The sequence below is a fragment of the Patagioenas fasciata genome, chromosome 1 (genome assembly GCF_037038585.1).
Source record: "Patagioenas fasciata isolate bPatFas1 chromosome 1, bPatFas1.hap1, whole genome shotgun sequence".
Taxonomy (NCBI): Eukaryota; Metazoa; Chordata; class Aves; order Columbiformes; family Columbidae; genus Patagioenas; species Patagioenas fasciata.
The window spans coordinates 17697636-17718668 of NC_092520.1; the positions used below are offsets into that span (position 1 = coordinate 17697636).

General features: G+C 40.6%; 1 protein-coding gene across 8 annotated transcripts in view; it reads left to right on the plus strand.

Annotated features, from left to right (window-relative positions):
• The window catches only part of GRIA4 (glutamate ionotropic receptor AMPA type subunit 4), a 231852-nt gene that overhangs the window by 150950 nt on the left and 59869 nt on the right, over window positions 1-21033 (plus strand). For 7 of the 8 annotated variants that reach the window (XR_011737309.1, XM_071803674.1, XM_065831859.2 and 4 more), the window contains exons 6-9: window positions 1277-1435; window positions 3351-3518; window positions 5122-5226; window positions 13024-13134. Coding sequence is in view for 7 of the 8 variants with exons in the window: in XM_071803674.1 (XP_071659775.1) it covers window positions 1277-1435; window positions 3351-3518; window positions 5122-5226; window positions 13024-13134 (543 nt within the window). In the remaining variant the exon portion in view is untranslated. Of the gene's footprint in view, window positions 1-1276; window positions 1436-3350; window positions 3519-5121; window positions 5227-13023; window positions 13135-14452; window positions 17524-21033 lie in introns of those variants that run through there. The other variant, XM_065831897.2, reaches the window with a different exon arrangement.

Consider the following 21033-nt stretch of genomic DNA (forward strand, 5'->3'; position numbering starts at 1 on the left):
TTACAGATTAGATCTGGAGCATCACAAATTTGTAGTTCCCCAAGTAACTTTTCCCATGCAAAATAATTGCTGTAAACACAGAAGCTGATGTTGCAGTGAACTATTAGTGGGATATTCAGCCACATCTACTCAGCAGACTCAGCATGGGCACATGTTGCTATCTACTGGCTGCTCAATAATGTGGCTAATATGATTTCCTGATCCATCACCTTTTATATTTACTGTCAGAATGTTTTAGGACATTAATCAAATCTCTGCTCTTAACAGCTTTTTTTTCCCTGGGATATTGGGTCAGTACCCCACAAGTTTTGGGTTTTTGTACTAATTTTTTTTTTTTTTTTAAGCAAAGTGTGATAATACACTTCTACTTGTATTGATAGATGCCAATCAGAAGAATTTAAGAAAATAAAAATAAGGTACCTCTAAGCTAGCATTAAACATAGCAGCTAGGAAAGGAGCAAAAAGATCCATGCTTGCTCCTTAGCTTACTTTAGCAGTTTGCTTTGTGCAGTTTCCTGAAGTTCAGTTATGTCTGTAAAGGCAAATTTTACTAAAGATTTTGTCTTTATACGTGTGGAACAGATTAGCCTGAGAAACTAAGTCAGGAAGTATATGTACTTTATTTTTTCTTTCAGTGTTGGGGTTCACTTTAGGCTTTCAATATGTAGCAGATCTACATGTGTATCACCATCTATTTCACAAAATTGTGATTCTGACGTTAAGTTTTCCTTGCACTAACAGTGAGATCCTCATGCACCCTCTCTGCTTTCTAATGTCTATTACATTATCTCATTATCTCAGACACCTTCAGCCTAAACAGTGAATCTTGGCATAAATGTATTTACGGAGTAGCGTTGTTCATTTTGCAAGCATGCAAAGAAACAGGGATATGCTGGTTAAAGCACTAGTGCAGTGTTCACTCAAATCTGCCAGCTTTGATGGAAATTGGATTAACACTTTAATATTTCTGCAGGCATTTTTCAGCTGATTCGCCAAAGGCATTTCTTCAAAAACTGTCTGCCATTCCCAGCACTATGTTGCTTTGCTGTCAAGACCACCCTAGCAATAATGTGGGAAATTTATTTCTTGGTTTTGTTTCATTCTTTATTACGCAAATTAAAATTAACAACCAAGGTTCGGCATTATTCTCTGGTTTTAAGTTTTGGCTTCTAATGGAAACCTGCTGCTCTACATTCTTTATGCTGTGTTGCTGACCTAGAACAGATTGGACCCACAGTGGTGTACGAGGACAAACAATCTTAAATTGATTTTCTAGGGATTCAAAGATATTTCACTGGAGAGATTTATGCATGGAGGAGCCAATGTGACTGGGTTTCAACTGGTGGATTTCAGTACCCCCATGGTAACTAAGCTGATGCAGCGCTGGAAGAAGCTGGACCAGAGGGAATACCCAGGGTCTGAGACTCCGCCAAAGGTACTGACTGATCTGAAGTGCTACCAAAAATATCACTCAAGTATTCTGATTTCTGACTAACATTGAAGACAAAAATGAAGACCTTAATAAGGCAGTTGATCTTACTATTGCTGGCAACTAATTATGCCTGTCCTTATGATTGTACGATAGAAACAAACTGCAACATGTTTCACTGGCATATTTTAATGTCCTTTGTCGCTTATTCTTCAGCTTCACCCCTTTACTGACAGGGATTAAAGGTCAAATATTTAACTGACAACTTAATTTCAACCAATTTTACATGAGTTAGTCTAATTATGCAGATGCACTTAGAGTGCAGAGTTTTTCTGACAGCTGAATTCTTCTGTATGTGAGATGCAACCTCAATTGTAAATTTACCACCCTTAAATTTTCATTTGGAGTTTCCTCTGGAAATTCCATCCACCTCAAAACCTGGTGTAGTAATCGCTTTCAGGCATGATCTTACAGTGAAATTACATCCCAGTGTTTCTCTATCATAATCCCTCACAGATGGGTAACAAAATATTTCTCTTACCTATAATTTTCTTGGCAGGCAAATCACAGCATAGCTATAAATGTGACTTCGTCAAAATAGTTCTGTTATTATACACACTAAGACATATCAGACCTAGTTGAAACTGGGCTCCATTGTGCTGGGCAATGTGGAAAAATAAACAACCAGTCCTCCCTTGGCTGGGAGATTGGTAGGTTGGCAAAGTCTTGAGAAAGTATCAGCATGGATAATACAAAGCATAGATACATAATTCAGTGAATATTCAAGAAAATTATGTTCTGGAGGGGATAAAACAAACAAACAAAACACAACAAAAAAACACAACAAAAAGAGAAAAAACAAGGATGCTATGGTCTATGGAGTGTAGATATCTTGAAGCCTGAAGTATCACAGTATCACAGTATGATTGGGATTGGAAGGGACCTCGAAAGATCATCTAGTCCAATCCCCCTGCTGGAGCAGGATCGCCTAGGTGAGGTCGCACAGGAATGTGTCCAGGCGGGCTTTGAATGTCTCCAGGGAAGGAGACTCCACAACCTCCCTGGGCAGCCTGTTCCAGTGCTCTGTCACCCTCACTGAGAAGAAGTTTTTTCTCAAATTTAAGTGGAACCTCTTGTGTTCCAGCTTGATCCCATTACTCCTTGTCCTATCATTGTTTGCCACTGAGAAGAGCCTGGCTCCATCCTCATGGCATTCACCCTTTATATATTTATAAACATAAATAAGGTCACCCCTCAGTCTCCTCTTCTCCAAACTAAAGAGACCCAGCTCCCAAGTACTGGTGACAGGAACAATTTAGCTTATAGGATTCCTTGCCACATGAGCAGGATTGTGCTGCCTGCTTCTGACAAGTCATCGTGATTAAACTGAATCACACGTGGTTCACTTATGGATAATCAAAATTTGAGATTATAAAGATAAGCCATATCTCAAAGATCTTGTAATATGCAAGACAAAAGCACGGCAATCAGACTTTGAATAAGTAAACTTAAATTTTGATATTTACGTGTCTGCTTATTAGCTGTGCATTATTTCAGTTATGTTTTCTCAGTGAGTCACTGTTTCTTTTATGCTGAGTAAGTTGGGTGGGTGGGATTGTTCCCTAACATACAAGACAACTGAAAAAAAGTTAAGACTTCAATATCTCCAGTTTAATTTGTTTCTTCTAATAGCTCTTCTCCACCCTTAAGAAACACAGTTTTAAAGTTGGAGCTACTGAAATGTACTCTTCTCATGCCTGCATTTGTTCCTTGGGCAAAATCACTTTTGATTTTGAGGAGCGTTTTTTCCTAAGTGAAAGTATAGAAAATGCTGCATAATGAATCAAACTAGAAATACGAGACAGCTGATTTTTGTAAAGACACACCAACTCTAAAGCAGAGTTTTTGTCCATCTATTTAGTATACATCTGCATTAACATACGATGGAGTACTTGTGATGGCTGAAACTTTCCGTAATCTTAGAAGACAGAAAATTGATATTTCAAGGAGAGGAAATGCTGGTGATTGTCTTGCTAATCCTGCAGCCCCATGGGGTCAAGGAATTGATATGGAGCGGACATTAAAACAGGTAAGGGTGGGCCTTATTCTAGTGATCTTTGTGAATATTGAATTCTAGTTGTATATTATATGATTTGGAAAATATTACATATGAGGTTACTAATGGGAGAGGGGAAATCTCTTTTTCTTTTGCCATTTGGAAACAGCTGAGGCTGTTCTTCTTGTTCTGCTTTGTAACTTGTAATGAAGGCAGAGGAGAACTACTACTATTTGAGCTACTATTAATTCTATTAAGATAGTTAGGACTTCCTCCACTGAACTGGTGAACTCATCTGTTACTTTTGCATTATATGCCTGGCTGTACAGATGTTGTAATTTAAGGAAAAAGGTATAGCTAGATAAGATAACCTTTCAAATATGTTTCTGTCGTCTTGAATAAAAGTAAATTTCTCCCAGGGAAATCACATAGGTAGTATTTTTTTCTTTAAAAAGAAATAACCCAGAGCTATTGCTCTCTAATGTCAGGATTTTGAATTCCTGATGAATGTGGATGCCTAGAAAGTTCCAGATCTCTGTCAAGAAGATTTAGCCTTTCCTTTGAATGGGACAGTAAGAAAATAAAAATCCTGCAGTAGAATTTAAATCATTGCAAATGAGCAGGCTCCACTGAGAAGAAACTGCTGAGAAGAAGGGACTGCTGACAGAGCTGGCAGCTCTGTGCCTAGAAGCCAAGGTTTAGTCCTGGAGAAAAATCTGCAGAGATAGAAATAGACAGAGGGAAAGAGTAAGTGGTTTAAATCCACATCCTGACTCTTAGGGATAGAAATAAAGCATCTTGTGTGCTTCACATACTCCATGCAGATGCACGGATCTCTGAAAATCGAGAGAGGCATGAGGTCAGGCTTCTGTGTTTGGACAGACAGCATGAGCCTTCAAATCCAGCCAAAGAGGTTTGCAGAATTGGATCCTGATAGAATCAAAGCCAGCAGCAGTATGGCTGTGGCTTCTTTGGAATGAGGACCACAGTCTGAGTATCCTTACGTGAGGCAGAAAAGCACTGAAGGAAAGAACAGAGTTCCAGTTTCAGCTGAGACACAGGTGGTAGAAAAGTGCCTCAAGAAATTTTATGCCTTTACATCTGTCCTTCTCCACTCTGAGACTTGAAAACACTCTTTTCAGGCCCTGTGCATGTCAGCCATCTTCTGTGACAGTAAATCGCTTTACCAGGGCCAAGGCTGTTGTCAAGTTTACCTTGATGAGCAGTAGAATCTCAATTTGTACATTTAAACCACCAGAGTGTGAACTAAAAGGATACATGAGCTCAGGCGAAACATCCTTTGGGTTTATTTCATGTCATCTTAAATATTCTGCAGGAGTGATGAGAATGGTAAAAAATGTACTTCCTTTAGGATCTGCAGCTGGAAAGTGTTGAGCCGCACAGCATGAAAAAATAAAAGGTCCATTGTGTGTCTTTGTTAGCACTTAGGTAGTGGTATATCTAAGCCTATTTTGAGCCAAGTAACCAAATTTTTACTTCGTAATACCTGACTATTCTACAGTGGTGTTGTTATGGTAATTTAAGGACACAGCTAGGATAACTTTCACTGCTTTGTGACATTTGGAATAAAGTATGTAAAGCTGGATCTTCATGCTGCTTTTTCTTCGATTTGTAGGTTCGAATACAAGGATTGACAGGAAATGTTCAGTTTGACCACTATGGTCGCAGAGTCAACTACACCATGGATGTGTTTGAGCTGAAAAATACAGGCCCTCGGAAGGTACGTGCTGACAGTGTTTACTATCCTGACATCATATAGAGGAGTTATGTATGATTAAATGATTCTGCAAACGTAATGAACTGGATTCATCTATATTGAATATATGTGTAGTAGTTTTGGTGAATGCGGATTTAAGCTTAATTTGCTACTAGATACTATTATTCAGTGCAACAAATTGGGGAGCACAAAAACAAGTGTGTGTCTTGGACTGGTGGATGTCAGTCAGTCAAGCACAGTAATGAAGAGCAGCTGGATGGCATCTTGCTAAGCTGCTGGGTGATAGAAAATGTTTGGAACTCTGAATAGTAGATATTTCTTGTATCTTCTCCAACAATTTTTCTCTTGCAAATTACCAGCATTTTTAGGTGGGGTCATCTGAACAGTCTGTGTAAACATGAATCATAGGCTATAACTCACATAGGGCTGTTAAGAGAAAAAGATGGGAAGAGAGGTGGAAGAGAGAATGCCCTGAACACTTATATTTTCTGAAATTAATTGCAGTATCTAATCCTGTGTGCTTGATTGGTTACTTGAAAGCAACTTAGGTAAATGCACATTAACATCTATGCCTAAGCAGAACTTCTATGTCTGAATGCACATACCTTATCACTCAGCCTAATCACTTTGTAAAGGTCAGCCTGGGTACTTTGTTAACACTTTCTCAGCTGTGTCAAAATTTGTCCATTTTCCATAGTATAAAATAAAGAGCAGAAAATGTACCCAGGCCTCAAGGATTGTATTTCCTGTGGCCTGTTTTGTTTGTGAGGTCATCAGAACAAGGAAAAGAGGCGCTGATGGTGAATAGGAGAATCATGGCTGCTTGAGTAGGGCCAAAGCAATCAGAATTGAATTAAATAGTGCTGTGCTGTCAGGCCAGAGGTGACAAGCCCAGTAAATAGTACCCCAGGTGAACTGTGTGTCCCTGAAGACAGTTACATGCCACAGTGATGAGGAGGCAGAGTGTAAAACTACAGACCCAGAGCAGAGTTATACACTGGGATGAAAAAATTTCCAGTATATCATAGCATAGAGCTGTAGACCAAAGCAAAGCATCTGCCTGTGTATGAGACATATTGGTGCAGTTACCTCTTGAAAGTATGACAGATGGCTTGGAAAAGGTGAGTCTGTCTTCCTCTTCTCTTGGGAAGTGCAGTGCAATGTATCTGACTGTGCTGCCTCTCCTACACCCTGCACTGTCAGCAGCCAGGAGTGTGCACGGGGGGTTGGGGTGCATCAAAGGCAAGTGGTGAAATGTGACCTTTCTGTCCTTGGTTCCAGTTACACAGGAGGGAATGCAGGGTGGAAAAGAAGAGGTTAATTAGGTCACAACTTCAGTAACTCATTATGGAATTTGCTCAGTGGCAAACTGTCAGAAGTGGCCTGTTGTTCCTGTTCCAACATTTGTCGCCTGTTCTGGGAGAGCAGGCTGGCACCACTGCAGGGATGTCCCCACCCTCTCTTCTTGCCTGGAATTTCAGGGGAGGGTGGCTGCAAATAGAGGAGCTTATGTCTGTGCTGTGCTACAGTCCCAAAGTGATTTTCTTACCTTTTCAGGCATGCCTCTCTGCAATTCTCAAGCCATTACCTGTCTTTGATATAACAAGCTGTAACAGCTTAGACAGATCTGGCTACTCACAAGAATTTATTTCTCATGTATTACATAGTATTTTATATGTGATCATTGGACTAATTCTGTGCTCCGGCCTGACAAATCCTATATAATACATGAGAAATGGCTATACTTAATTGAACTAAGAGGCCTTCACTTTCGATGTCTTCTTCTTGTGTCCTACATAACATGACTTATGAGTCACCCAGCGATATCTTTTCAGGACTAGCCTTTCTAGTCAGAGTCATGCATGCCTCTCATCTTTAGAAAAGAGTTTTTTGTTGCCCACAGCTTTAAGGTTGTAAACAGAGCATTAAAAAATGGCACAGCTACTCAGAGACAGACTTCCATATAGTTTAGTAAAATGGAAAACAGTAGCTAATGCTCATATTAGTTTCATTTATACAGCATTTCTTACTTGGTTCTTATCTGCAGAACAACAACAAAACCTGCTGGTAAGGGGAAAGGGTGTGAGGAGAAGGATTGTGGAGATGTAGTGGGGTGGCTCCCATGGCTGGAGTGTTGCAGTGGAGTGATATGGGCTCCTTAGGAAGGACAAGCAGGAGAGATGAGAGAGGGAGTTGCCATTTAGGTGAGAGCAGTTGGAGTGCATGGAGCTCTGCCTGGGGATGGATGAGGTGCCAGCTGAGAGATTATGGGTTAGAATTAAAAAAAGGACAGGTCAAGGTGACATTATAGTGGGTGTCTGCTCTATGCCACCTGACCAGGGAGAACAAGTGGATCAGGCCCTCTACAGAAAGATAGGAGCAGCCTCACACTCACTAGCCGTGGTTGTCAAGGGGGACTTCAACCACCCCAGTATCTGCTGGTGGGACAACACGGAACATGGAAAAGGCTGACGTAGTGATTAGCACCATTGACTCACCTAACAACACCAGCCTTCAGGAATCCCAGGTCCCAGAGACAAGGGTGAGAGTCTGGAGTAAGGAAGATGGAAGAGGTGGAAGAGGATCGGGTCAGAGGATACTTAAGCAAACCAGACATACATAAATCTGTAGGTCCTTATGGGATACAGCCACAAGTGCTGAGACAGCTGACAGATGTAATTGCAAGGAGACACTCAATAATCTTTGGTTGACCATGGCAGCTGGGAGAAGTGCCCAAAGACTGAAAGAAAATAAATGTCACTCCTCTCTTCAGGAAGGGCAAGAAGGAAAATCCAGGGAACTACACCTTGATCCCTGGGAAAGTGATACAGCAGCTATTCTTGGAAACCAGTTCCAGGCACATTAAGGACAAGAAAACCATCAGGAGTAGTCAGCATGGCTAACTTCACCAACTTGATGAACTTCTACAATGAAGTGACTGGCCTGGTTGATGAAGGGAGAGCAATGGATATTGTCTACCCAGACTTAACTATGGCCTTTGACACTGTTTCCTGTAAAATCTTCCTAGACAAGCTATTGGTGTATGGGCTGGATAAGCAATGAGGTGGACTGAAACCTGGCTGAAGGGCCAGGCCCAGGGGATGGTGGTCAGTGGTCTGAAGTCTAACTGGAGGTTAGTAGTCAGTGGTGTACCCCACGGTTCAAAATGTGGTCCAGTCCCATTTAAAATCTTAATTAATGATCTTGATCTGGGGCAGAATGTACCACCAGCAAGGTTGCTAATGACACCAAAATGGGGGGAGTGGCTGATGTGTCAGAGGGTCATGCTGCCCTGCAGAGGGACCTCGACAGGCTTGAGAAATGAGCTGACAGGAACCTCATGAAGTTCAACAAGGAAAAGTGAGAGCAATAATCCTGCACCTGGGAAGTAACAGTCCCAGAAACCAATATGTGCTGGGGGCCACCCAGCTGGAAAGCAGTTTGAAAGAAAAGGTACCAGAGTCCTGGTGGACACCAAGAACGTAAGCCAGCAATGGGCCCTTGCAGCAAAGGCAGCTAATGGTATCTTGAGCTGAACTAGACAAAGTACTGGCAGCAAGTCAAGGGAGGCAGTCCTTCCCATTTACTCAGCACTGGTGAGGCCACACCTGGAGAACTATGTCCAGTTCTGGGCTTCTCATTACAAGGGAGACAGGAGCATACTGGAGAGAGTCCAGCAAAGGGCCACAAATACAATTAAGGGACTGGAACACCTCTTCTGTGAGAGGCTGGGAAAGCTGGGACTGTTCAGCTTGGAGAACCAAAGGCTTGTGAGAATCGTATCAATGTGTACAAATGTCTGAAGGGAGGGTACAAAGAAGATGGAGCTGGGGTCTTTTCAGTGTTGCCCAGGGACAGGACCAGAGGCAATGGGCACAAACTGACACACAGGAGGTTCCCTTTGAACACTTTTTTACTGTGTGGGTGACCAAGTACTGGAACAGGTTGGCCGGGAAGGTTGGGGGTCACCATCCTTGGGAGATATTCAAAAGTCATTCAGGCACTGTCCTGGGAAGCTGACTCTAGGTTGAGCTGTGGGGTGGGACCAAATGACATCCAGTGGTCCCCTCCCACCTCAAGCATTCTGTGGTTCTGTCATTCACTATTCATCATGTCACCAAGATTTTAAAATAAATTGGGAAAAAAGTAAACAAAGAATCCACATCTGCAGATACAGATACATTAACATGCACAAGACAGTCTAAGATTTGACCCCTAAATTCCAACTTGGCAACTAACACGGAAAATTATTGTCAAAACTTTTGAGTATTCTGTTGCCCTAATGACTTGTGAGCTTCAGGAAGAGCACTTCAGTGGTTGCTACAAGGTGCACAGGCCTTCAGAAATGACATTATACAATCAGATGCCAAACTGTTGTGACAGATTTGTTTTGGGGCAGATACTTTTGCAATATTGTTTCCTAAAAGAAATATTCAGCCTCTGTATTAGTGGATGCATCTGCTATAAGGTCCAGTTGCAATCCAAATAGAATTGGAAGTGCTTTGATATCTGGATAGTCAATCCTATCCTTTGAGGTTTTTTTTATTTTCCTTGTGGCTTTGAGGTATTTATTGGAAAGCATGTTGTTATTTAGTGCTCTCACAGTGACTATGAATTTATGTACTTCTACATGTGTCATGATATATCTTGTATTTATTCAGTAATCCAGTTCCAGAGTTACTTTAGCACTGGTTTGAGATGCACACATGCAAGCTCACACCCGTGCACGTAAGCTAAAATTCTTTTAAAAAATAACTGCCGTTCCTCAAAAAATCTCCTTTATCTCTGTCTGCATTTTCATATGATACTTAAGTCTATAACACAGTACATCATTCATTTTCTGCTTTCCTTCTGAACTTTCCAGCAGTGAGGAACTGCACAATGAAAAACAATCATTCACTATTATAATGAGCTTCCCAAACTGCCAGGTTTTGGTGTGCATATTCTGCTTTTATCTGGTCACAGTCTGTAACAAGAACTTGACATTTTCAGTTATCAGTTGTATCTATGGCTCTGTGGTTGTCTGGATGAAAAAGAATATTTGTTAGCAGTGCATCCTACTAGGAAGAAGACCTCCCTTTCCACTATATCAGCAATGCTGAAGCTTCCTGTTAGCTTCAGACACTTCAGCCAGGGTTCCTGTGCTGTAATAACAATTGTAAAGAGAAAAGGAACATTTCAACTAAATACAGCAGAAGTTGTGCATGGCAAGAGCTTGTGCTTGTTTGTTTCACTAATAGAAAAAAAATATTCAAATTCAATCACACTCATTCATATTGAATTACCTCATGTATTTGTAATTCTCTGTGGTGTGTCTGCACACTGCTCTGGGGACTGCTAAAATTACTTGCCTCTCCACAAATTTTTATCAAAAAGGAAATGAATGAAATAGCAGATGTAAAAATCCAGAGGAAGCTTGGCTGTTGTAAGAATATACAGGATTTTTAGTGCATCTGAGACCAGAAACCAAAAGCACTCTGCTGCAGTTCTAAACCCTCGTATCACATCACTGCATTGATCTGAACATGATGTTTCTCCACATCATGGAGGCAGAATCTTTTGTGATGGTGAATTGTAGTCTGGGTTCTATATTAATGTTAGAAATAATATAGGCTGTGTAACTGATCTGATCATTTAGACAGTCCCCATTATACTGAAGGCTTTTCATCCAAGGCACAAACTGTCCTTTAGCACTGACAGTTACACCGGAGCTCTCTCTGGAGCCCACTTTACAGTAAAATTCCCTTTCCTCTTCTGGTAAGATGGACAAGGCGTTCCTCGTTCCCAGCTCTTGGCCTCATACACTCCTGATTTGTCAAGGAAGGAGGAATGGGGGAGTTGCTGCTGACTGGTCCCCAGGTGCTTCTGAAAAGTGAGCTGTGACAGCTTGAATTGTGTCTCTTTGATAGGAACCTTTTAAAGTCATTGCTACCGTCTGCACCTTTCCTGGGAAAAAAAAGATCAGTCGCTTAATCGATTAGGTTCTCAGCAACCTGGAGAGCCCCTTTAGGTGGGATTAGAGCACTCCTCTGCTGGCATGTTTGTGTGCGTGTTGTCTGTTTGACACGGAGCTGGGTGCTGTCAGTGCTGGGTCTGAGGAACAGGCACTGAGCCATTCTCCAGCAACATTGTCAGAGGCTTGATCTAGCTGCAGAAAGACAATGTCAAGAAGGAGAACAGGGAAGGTGTTTGCTAGTGAGCCACAGGTTAGATGTGAAAGCAGCTTCAGCTAAGGGTCCTGCATCTGGCATGCCGAAATGATTGGTGGGAAGGTAGAATTAGACATCTCCAAGTAAGAGACAAAGGACCACTGTCATGAACTACTTGCCATTTCTCTGGTATCCACCTTGTGCTGTGAACATCATGTGCACAGCACTCTCAGGAAGACCTAACATCTCGCAGGGCAACATTAAATGATTGGGCAGAGCTCTAAATCCAGAAATATCAATGCCACTTGCTCATACAGCTACTAAACATGGTGTCACCACACGGAGTGAGGAGGTGAGTATGCTGTAAGATCCTGACTGGCCAGGATGTACAAAAACAGTGAAGTATTTTAGGTCTCTTACCTTCTTTTGGCTATCCAAAGGCATACTACATAGCCTGTGGGGATTTTGGGGGGTATGTGGAGATTTTTAAGTGTTCATTGAGCAGCTCCCAAAAACATCAATACAAGGTAAAAAGGGAATCTCCTGTTCTCAGGCTGCCCTTATCCCATCTGGTCTTACAGCACGCACTGCATCCCTGGGCCGTCACAGGAAAAGGTGTTGACTCACATCTTGTGCCCAGCAGCATCACCACTAAGGCGCAGGGCACAGCTGCAGGCTGTACTGAACGCCAGACGTGTGCACCGCAAAGAGCAATGTCTGTGTGTAGGGAGGGCTTCTGTCTGCAGGCATATCATTATAAAATGTTCTTTTTCTCCATGGGAATACAAGAACAAGTAATTCAAACCTGGCTCTAAAGTAGTTCTGCTAACAATGAACAAAGCAGCTGTTTTACCTTAAGGCTGCTCTGGGAGGGGTTGAGGCAGCCTGAATGCAGACAGGGAAAGGAAAACCTGATTTGTTCTACCTCCCTGTAGGCACTCAGCAGAGGTACTTTTAGAGTGAACTCACTCTTACCGTGCTTTAGAATCAGTGGGGAAAGCAAGCACTTTTCTAGGAGGGTGCTTATCCTGCATGAGCTGAGTCACTGCCTGGTGGTGCCTGTCTGTCCAGTGAGTTTAAAGACTGGATTAATAACAAGGCTTCTAATGTAGGTACTAAAGGTCAGTGCCAGCAGTTAAGTGGAAGGAGCCTGGTGGAAGTGCCTGGGTTGGGGGTCTCCTGGGAGGCCCATGATGGAGCAGGGAATTGAAATCAACCGTTGAATTGCAAAGCTGTCATCCAGATGTCTTTCACTTCTCTGTCTAAGACCAGAAGATCTGGAGGATTAGTGAATCAGAAATTACTTGTGGAAAGCAAAAAATTCTTATATCATGTTTATGCCCCAGGAAGACTTCAAACTGTTGAAAATGGGGTTTACCTTGTACCTCTGGTCGAAGAAAGTAGCTGAAGTCATTCAGGAACAGCTGAGAGGCAGCAAAACCAGGTCTGACACTTTGCAGCAATGGTGCAAGATGCTACACCCAAAAAGCATTAGATACCTACCACTGTGTACCTGTCTATGAACATGACAGCACTTTCTTTGATACAAAATTATTTTCAGATCACTCTGTTGTTCTTATAATCATTTATATTTGTAAATACATGGAATGTTGACTTTTCTACTGCAAATTGTACACATTTTGTTTTGCAGGTTGGTTATTGGAATGACATGGATAAATTAGTTTTGATTCAGCATGAACCAACACTTGGAAATGACACCTCAGCCATTGAGAATAGAACAGTGGTTGTCACTACAATTTTGGTAAGGTGTTTCTTTTTTTAATGCTTATACTGGTGTGTGACACAATCTCATTTCTATTTATAGAATAATTTAGTCTGCCAGTTCCTAGGTTAGTGGGAGGGTGAGAGCCATGTATCTTAATTATCTTGACTGCCATGTCTATACAGATGTTTTTTGGTATGCAGTTAATGTAGTGATTCACATGTAGTCAGGTTTTTAAAATTGAGTTGCAATAATATTGTTCCTTTTTTCAGTCTTTTCCAATTTTTACTAGAGTCAGTCTTAGAAATGTAAGTGAATTCTTTCAACCTCCAATAAATAAATGTTTACTCACAAGAAACTGTAAGAAAAACCCAAAACCTCTAAATGACAGAATTGAACAAAGGGTATAAATGAGATGTCTGTAATGCCAGTGTCCATTTTTGTTGATACATTATAAATTACAAAATGACATTAGCAAGAGCTAAAATTCTAAGCTGTGTGGTTTAGCCAGCCAGCCAGGACTAGGTTATCTATTTTTAATTGTGAATGAAAATACGAATTTAGTAGATGCATTTGAACATATTTCTTACTGTGTTTGTTCAACATTTCAATAAAATTTTCATTTTAATAGAATCTAAATAGATTAAGTGTTTGATTTTTCAGTGTTCTTGGTGTTTTTAAAGAGTGGTTGCAAAGGAAAATGCAGTTGCTTCATTCATTTACCTTTTTAATACATATTTTTTCAAAAGCTTTGTTTCTTACAAAACTGGATTTTAAACAAAATATTTAACAATTTTCCCTCTAAAGTCAGACATGCCCTTTTAAGCTGATGTTTGTCAAAGCCAACTGGCAAAGGGTGACCTTTACCTGACCGCTTTTAAGACTTTACATCTCACTTCACTGCCCTTTTCACCTGCTTCATTTAGACAAGACATTTTAACCCTTTAGAATAAACTGTGCCTCAAATGGGAAGGAACCTTCTGTATGTGTTGTTAAACAATAATTTTTCTAACTTAATACAAGGTTGAAAAATAATCCAAAGGGAAGTGTCAAGACATGTTCCTACTCAAAAATGCAGTTAGTTACCAGATTTCCAGCATTGTGTATCAGCATTTATACACTGAGTATGTCTTAACGAATCTCCTGTTGAAAATTATCATTCCAGGATACAAACCTACCAAAATACTATACAGGAATTCAGAATATAACTCCTAACCAAACTGTGTACTTTATATTTGATTTTATTTTATTTTTGCATGGGACATTTAAAATATTTGTATCTTTTTCCTAAAAAAAAAAAAAAAAGACTTGGTGATGGAAAAAAAAATATACTTCAGTACAGTCCTCCTCTTTTCAGCCTCTGATGAAGAATCCTATTTTAAGAAATTGATCAAGGAAGAAAAGAGTCCCAAGATGCTGCGAACATTCCTAACTAAGGCTCAAGTATTAACCGCCAGTCTAGTAGCATTGAGCTAATTTTTCCATATGGATTACTGTTCCTCTGACTGGATGACCAGGCACTGAACCTCCAAGAAAAGTTCTGTGACTAATCTGAAATGTCTAGAAAAGATGATGTTAACCTTCAACTTTGCCAAGCTGAGAAGAGAATGATGTGAATAACAAGCTTTCAGTCGAAATTTCCCTCTCATACCAATCCTGATATCTTTGACTGAAGCTACCGCACATGAATACTGTAATTTCCATAAATAGCTCCAAGCTTAGGAGAATCAAGTAGAAAATAATAATGAAAAGTAGTATAAAAGGTTCATGTTTGCTAGAAAGGAAAAAAAGGGAAACAAGAAAGCTTTTAAAATGTGTTATCTTGCCTGTCCTGTTTGCATTGAAGCATTTTGATGTGCATAATAAAGATTATCGTCAAAAGAACTTTTCCAGTCCCTGTATTGAAAGGACTGGTGGGATCATTTTCAAAACCAAAAAGCTGAATTAATATTCCAAAGCATGCCCTATGTTTTTTGCAGCATGTCATTTTGGGATAAATGCAATTATTTGAAAGCAGCACTGCTTCTTGACCAAAAGTGTCCCCTTTCAGTGTTTCAAAATCATAGTGCAAGAGAAATATATCAGAATTTGGTTTGAATAAGAATGTATGGTGTATTCTGCCTTATCATGCCCATCTCCCATTGACTCCACTGGGAGCTGCACATATGATGCTGAAGGCAGATTAGAACCATGGTTCTTAATACTGGCCTGCCAGGGTGATGTATTAGCATCCACAAGCATATGATCACACACACATTTAACTAGAATAACTTTCAGAATTCTTTTATTTTGCTTTTTCTCTGTATTATAGTCATTGCAAATGCCAGACAGAGACTTTTTCACCTCTTCCTTGCCCTCTTCATGTTGAAGGGAAGTTGAACCATTGTAGATGACACATACAATTTTGGTTGCATGCATATTTTTCAACATTAAAACGAAAAGCTTCTGCAACCAGTGCTATCAGGCTTCAAAGACAGGTGCCATGGCAGCGTAAGAGAAGTTCACACTTTTTCAGCATGGCTTGCTTTAATTTTTGCCTGAATCCAAGTAGCACAAGTTGATTTGCCCGCTCTTTCTTCACTTTTTATGTGTCTGCGCTTACTTTGCTGTAATGTGGCTGTATGGCTATTGCATAGAAAGTGCATTGTAACAAATCAGTACTGCACTCAAAGAACTTAGTACAGTGTTTTCTACTTGGCAAAATGTTATGTTCATTTGTAGCATAGTGAGAGCATGTAGAATGTATTTTACAGTTTTGTTTTAGTGCGTAGGCTCTCAACCTATCTCCAGTTAGCCGTGTGGTGAAGGAGCAGCCCAGGGAGAGGTGGCAGCAAGAGCAGCTGATTCGCTTTACTCTGCCAGCTGCCGTGCAGCCCTCCTTTTTATAGTCCTGAGAGGGACCTGTGTCCCGCACCTCATGTGATGAACAGCCTCCTGCACATCTGGCCCTCTGGAAAGGACAGATCTGCTGCCTGTGTGCAGAAAGATTCCCTCCAGGGAGGGCTTGGGATCTCCAGGTGCACAGTAGGCTCATTGAATGGCTGGAGAAGGTATGCCATGTGCAGCTCTCCTCTAATACTAAAGTAAAAATAATGACTTATCCAGATAGGAAGAATGATCATCTCCAATTTAGCAAGTTTAGAAATGCAGTTACAAGTTGTTGAGGTAGAATATAGGAGAGTAGGCTGGGAAAACTACTCCAAAATCTCTAATACATTTCATGGTACAGCCAACTCTGTACCTACTCTGAGATTACAAAATTTATAATTCACAAAAATCCTTTGGAACCAAAGCTCAACATACATGAGCTGTGTCTGTATTGTAGCCTCCAGCTCAATATTTTAATGAGATAGTTTTAGTGTTGGCAGATTAAGCTTGAAGGGGAGGATCCAGTTAACGACGGAGTCACCTAAATGCAGATGACGTTACAAAGGGTATTGATTCAGTTGCCCACTTATAAGCACTCAGTGACATTTAAAATGCTCTAGGATATACTGCCTACCCCCTATTTCTTAAACTGGCAGGGTGACGCTTGCCTGTTTCACACCATATATGACTACACTACTTGGATGTCTCAGTCAGTGTATGTTGTTTCAGGCATACGGGATAAGTTGTGCCCCAAGTATGTAAATTTTCACCAAAATCCAAAAAGATTTAGAATGGGATTCAGTGGCCCATAAGTGGATGCCTAACACTGAGAATATTGGAGGGTTAGCACAAAGGACTTGCAGAACAGCACTTGGAGGTCAAGCAGGTTACCCTAGGGCATTTCAGATGACAGATAACTTTCATTAGGTGACTGAGAACCACCCACATTGTTTTGACTGATATACTCTTCATGGAGTCTTACCTCAAAAATTCTAACTATAACCTTCTTTCTCATAATAGAAAAATATTTTTTCATTAAAAATTCTATTAAATTATTTAGTATACTGAAGAAAAAAAAAAAAAAGAAGTTTGTTGCATGACAATAATAAAGACTTCAAACCGAATCCTGAACACTTTATTCAGAAAAAACACCAAAAACCAAAAAACCTTCCATTGACATCTAGAGAAGTTTCTTTCAGAATAAAGTGTGATAATGTGTGCCACTCCTGTTCTAAAAACAAGACATTTCCTTGCACAGATATTTGTCACTTTTACAAATTATTTTTAAACTGTTTAAAGATTTTGAAATGAACTTTAGAATAAGAAAGACAAACGTAGATCTTTTTGGTATTTGGATTAGTTACTTTATGCAGCTTCCCTTATAGTATGAATCATCAGTTGTGAGCATTTTACTGTACACATGAATTTGTGCCAATATGGTGGAATGATTTGTTTACATCTATAAAGGTAATTGTTGCAGACATCAACTTGTATTTACAAATGTTAAGTATTGTTTTAAAATTGTGAATTATATAAGTAAAGCTTGCACCATTTCAAATATCTGTTCCGTGCTAGTCATTGATCATTTCAATGTGGACATTTCCTTAATTTACTACCCCATGGAATAACATTAAGCAGCTGAAATCTTGCAAGTATTGTGGTGTTAAACCTCATTCAGCAGCAAGTCAAACCTGTATTTTACATCAGTAGGTTAAGAGTTTATAGTTCTAAAATGCAGTAAATACAAAGAGGGTGGAGAGAAGTAATATTTTTTATTAGACAAGATTCTATAACCAGAAATAGTGAAAAAGTATGCCTACTGTTGTCAGCTATTTCAGCTGATCTAATAGAAGGTATTACATCTCCACAGATGTCTTGTACCTCTTATATCTTTAGATTAGCATGGTTACACTAACATTACTACAATTTAGAAAATACTATTGTAATAGATTGTACAGAAAACAAAACAAAAAACCCATCATATTTTTTCAGTGCCATAGACAGGAAAGAGCATCAAGATATGACTGAATATATGCTCTTCATCAATTCAGATATTTCATGACTTTGCAGTGTGACCTTGCAAGTTCATCTGTGTAAGTTGCTTGTTAGCAAACCAGTAAAACTTACCTTTCTATGCCCTGGTGTTATCATAGTAACATCTGAATATCTCATTATTTTGAAACATCCCCAAAGTCTGAAATGGATAGAATTTAGAACTAGTGCTACTATTTGATTTTTTTTTGCAAACAGTCTTTTGCAAACAGTCACACATCCCCCCATCAAATTTTACCTTGAAAATACGTCTCTCATTATTTGGCAGGTAAAGCAGGCACAACAATTAAAGAAGCCATTATTTATTCTGTGTAATATAGGTAGGAGGGAAAGGACAACGTAGTAAGCAGAAGGTAGTAGGCGTTCCCATTATTTGTAAGTGTATGGTTTCACACTGGCAGATCTCACTCAATTGCTACTTCTTTTAAAGCAATCACAGCAAGAGGTACTACATTACTCTATAAGAGAATTGAATTATAAGAGGTGTTCCTGGGTATGTTTTGCTCTAAATCAGTAAGATCAGAGTGCATAGAAAGAGGCATGGATGGGGGGAGATCCAGTGTGGTTCCTCCAAGTCACCCAACAGATCCCTGCCAGAACCCGGGTCTTCTGAGGTCTCACTTGGTGGTGCCTCCACTGGATGGGATTGCCACTGCTTGCACCTACCAAGAATGATATTGGACCCCACTGTTTCCCTTCTCAGCGTTCCCTTGCAGAACACATGGGGAGGAGGGCTGAAGTTTATTTAGCCTTTAACAGGAAAAATAAGGCATCTGACACTTTGCTGTACAGAGATAGTTGAAATGTTTTGTTTTGTTTTGTTTTTTTTTGTAGCAGCCCTGTCAGTGATGAGGTGCAGGCAGAAGCACAGTGTCTGAGGTTTGCGAGAATGAGCAGGCTGACCTGGCTTCCTCTGTGCCTGTCTGCTTTGTGTTGCTCTCCAGAATGATTATTTCCTGGTGTGACTTTATTGTATGCCTTTGGCTTGGGATTTTTAAGAAAGGTTGAATCAGAAGAGCTAGCAGTCACTAACTCTGGTGTTTGAAAAACAAAATTGCTTTTCAGGTGCTCAAAGCAAATGTAACTGAAACTTGTAAGGAGAGTCCACACGTGGAGACAAAACTTGGTTGTATTTCTACCTAGCAGTTGTCTAAATCACAGTCTGTAGACATAGTATTTTTCACCCCTGTTTATTTTTAACTGTTTTTGTACAATAACACATGTAGAAAGAGTCAGATTTTGGCTTCTCATGGGAACAAAAAACCTGCATGAGTGAGGAATATTTGCTTCATGTGCCCAAAATACTTCCCAAAATCAAGACCTACTGCAAAGATCTACTGCTCTGCTCCCTCCCTCCACCTGGTAGACAGGTGTTTGAAATTGAGCTGATTTAACTGTGGATAGAAATACAAGAAATTGTGCAGGCTGCTGGTAATGCTCAGTAGTTTTCCTTTGAAGATACAACCTCTGTAAAGGCAAAGGCTTTGCACTACATCACTGCAGTGATTACAGTGTGTAGCTAGTGGCGTAGCTCAGTGGTCTTCTCAGTGCCCAGGCCACATGCATCAGGATGATAACATCCTGGTTTGAGATTGTCCTGGTTTCAGAAGCCCTTGGTGATCCTTAGCTCTGCAGTGGTCATAACTTTGTGCTTATGTAATGCAACAATTGTTGTTGTTGTTACCCTGAAATTTCTCTCGGTGATTATACTTATATACAGATCAAGGAACCAGGTAGTCGGAGGTGACTGAAAGTGATTATTGTGGACACGTTGCTGTGTGGTTCCTTAGCTGCGGTAATGGCCACAATGCATCAGTGGCCTCCAACACTGTTGAGAGATTGTGGCCCAAAGAGGCATCTCCATAGCAGAGAGTAACATAAGCAGGAGATGATGGGGGGAGAGGTGTTCTGGGGATACACCTGAGAGTGAAACGATCCTGTGATACTTAGGCACCTTACTCCATCTTTAAGGAAACACTAGCACATCCTCATTTCCAAACTGTGTTGAATGTATTTTGGAACCTTTCTTTCACACTGAAGTAAGCAAAATAAACATGTTTCTCTGCTCACATTACACAAAGCTCCATTCTGCCATCCTTTTATGGAAGTGGGTCCTGGGCAGAGCTACCACAGGGAGTAAACTTATATAAGGAAATGGAATAGTTCCTCCTATGTATAATCTCTTTTCTATTTCTCTGCCTTTTCACCTCCTAATTGTAAATTAAAGATACTGTTCAGGCTTGCCCATGAAGTTCTTCTCTTGAGTGGATCCACACCCTGCTAATAGGAGCTCTATATTGGTATCCAAAAGGAAAAATTTCCCTGCCACATTGAAAGATTTTGGAATTGGTTTATTCAGTCCCACAATTGCTCATGTAATGCCACATATCTTCCATTGTTAAACACCTAACAGAGGTTACAAAATTGCTGTTGATGTAGTTTCAAAGAAGCAGACATGTCTCAGTTTGCTGATGACACCAAGCTGGTAGGAGTGCGCTGACACTCCAGAAGGCTGTGCCGCCATCCAGCAAGACCTGAACAGGAAGGAGAGTTGGGTGGGGAAAAATTTAATGAATTATAACAAGGGCAAGTGTAGAGTCTTGCTGCTGGGTAGGAACAACCCCAGGTTCCAGTATAAGTTGGGGAATGACCTATTAGAGAGCAGCATAAGGGAAAGGGACCTGAGGGTCCCGGTGGACAACAGGATGACCATGAGCCAGCGCTGTGTCCTTGTGGCCAGGAAGGCCAATGGCATCCTGGGGTGTATTAGAAGGGGGGTGGTTAGTAGGTCAAGAGAGGTTCTCCTTCCGCTCTACTTGGCCCTGGTGAGCCCACACCTGGAATATTGTGTCCAGTTCTGGGTTCCTCAGTTCAAGAAGGACAGGGAACTGCTGGAGAGAGTCCAGAGTAGGGCAACAAAGATGATTAAGGGAGTGGAACATGTCCCTTATGAGGAAAGGCTGAGGAAGCTGGGTGTCTTTAGCATGAAGGAGACTGAGGGGTGACCTTATTAATGTT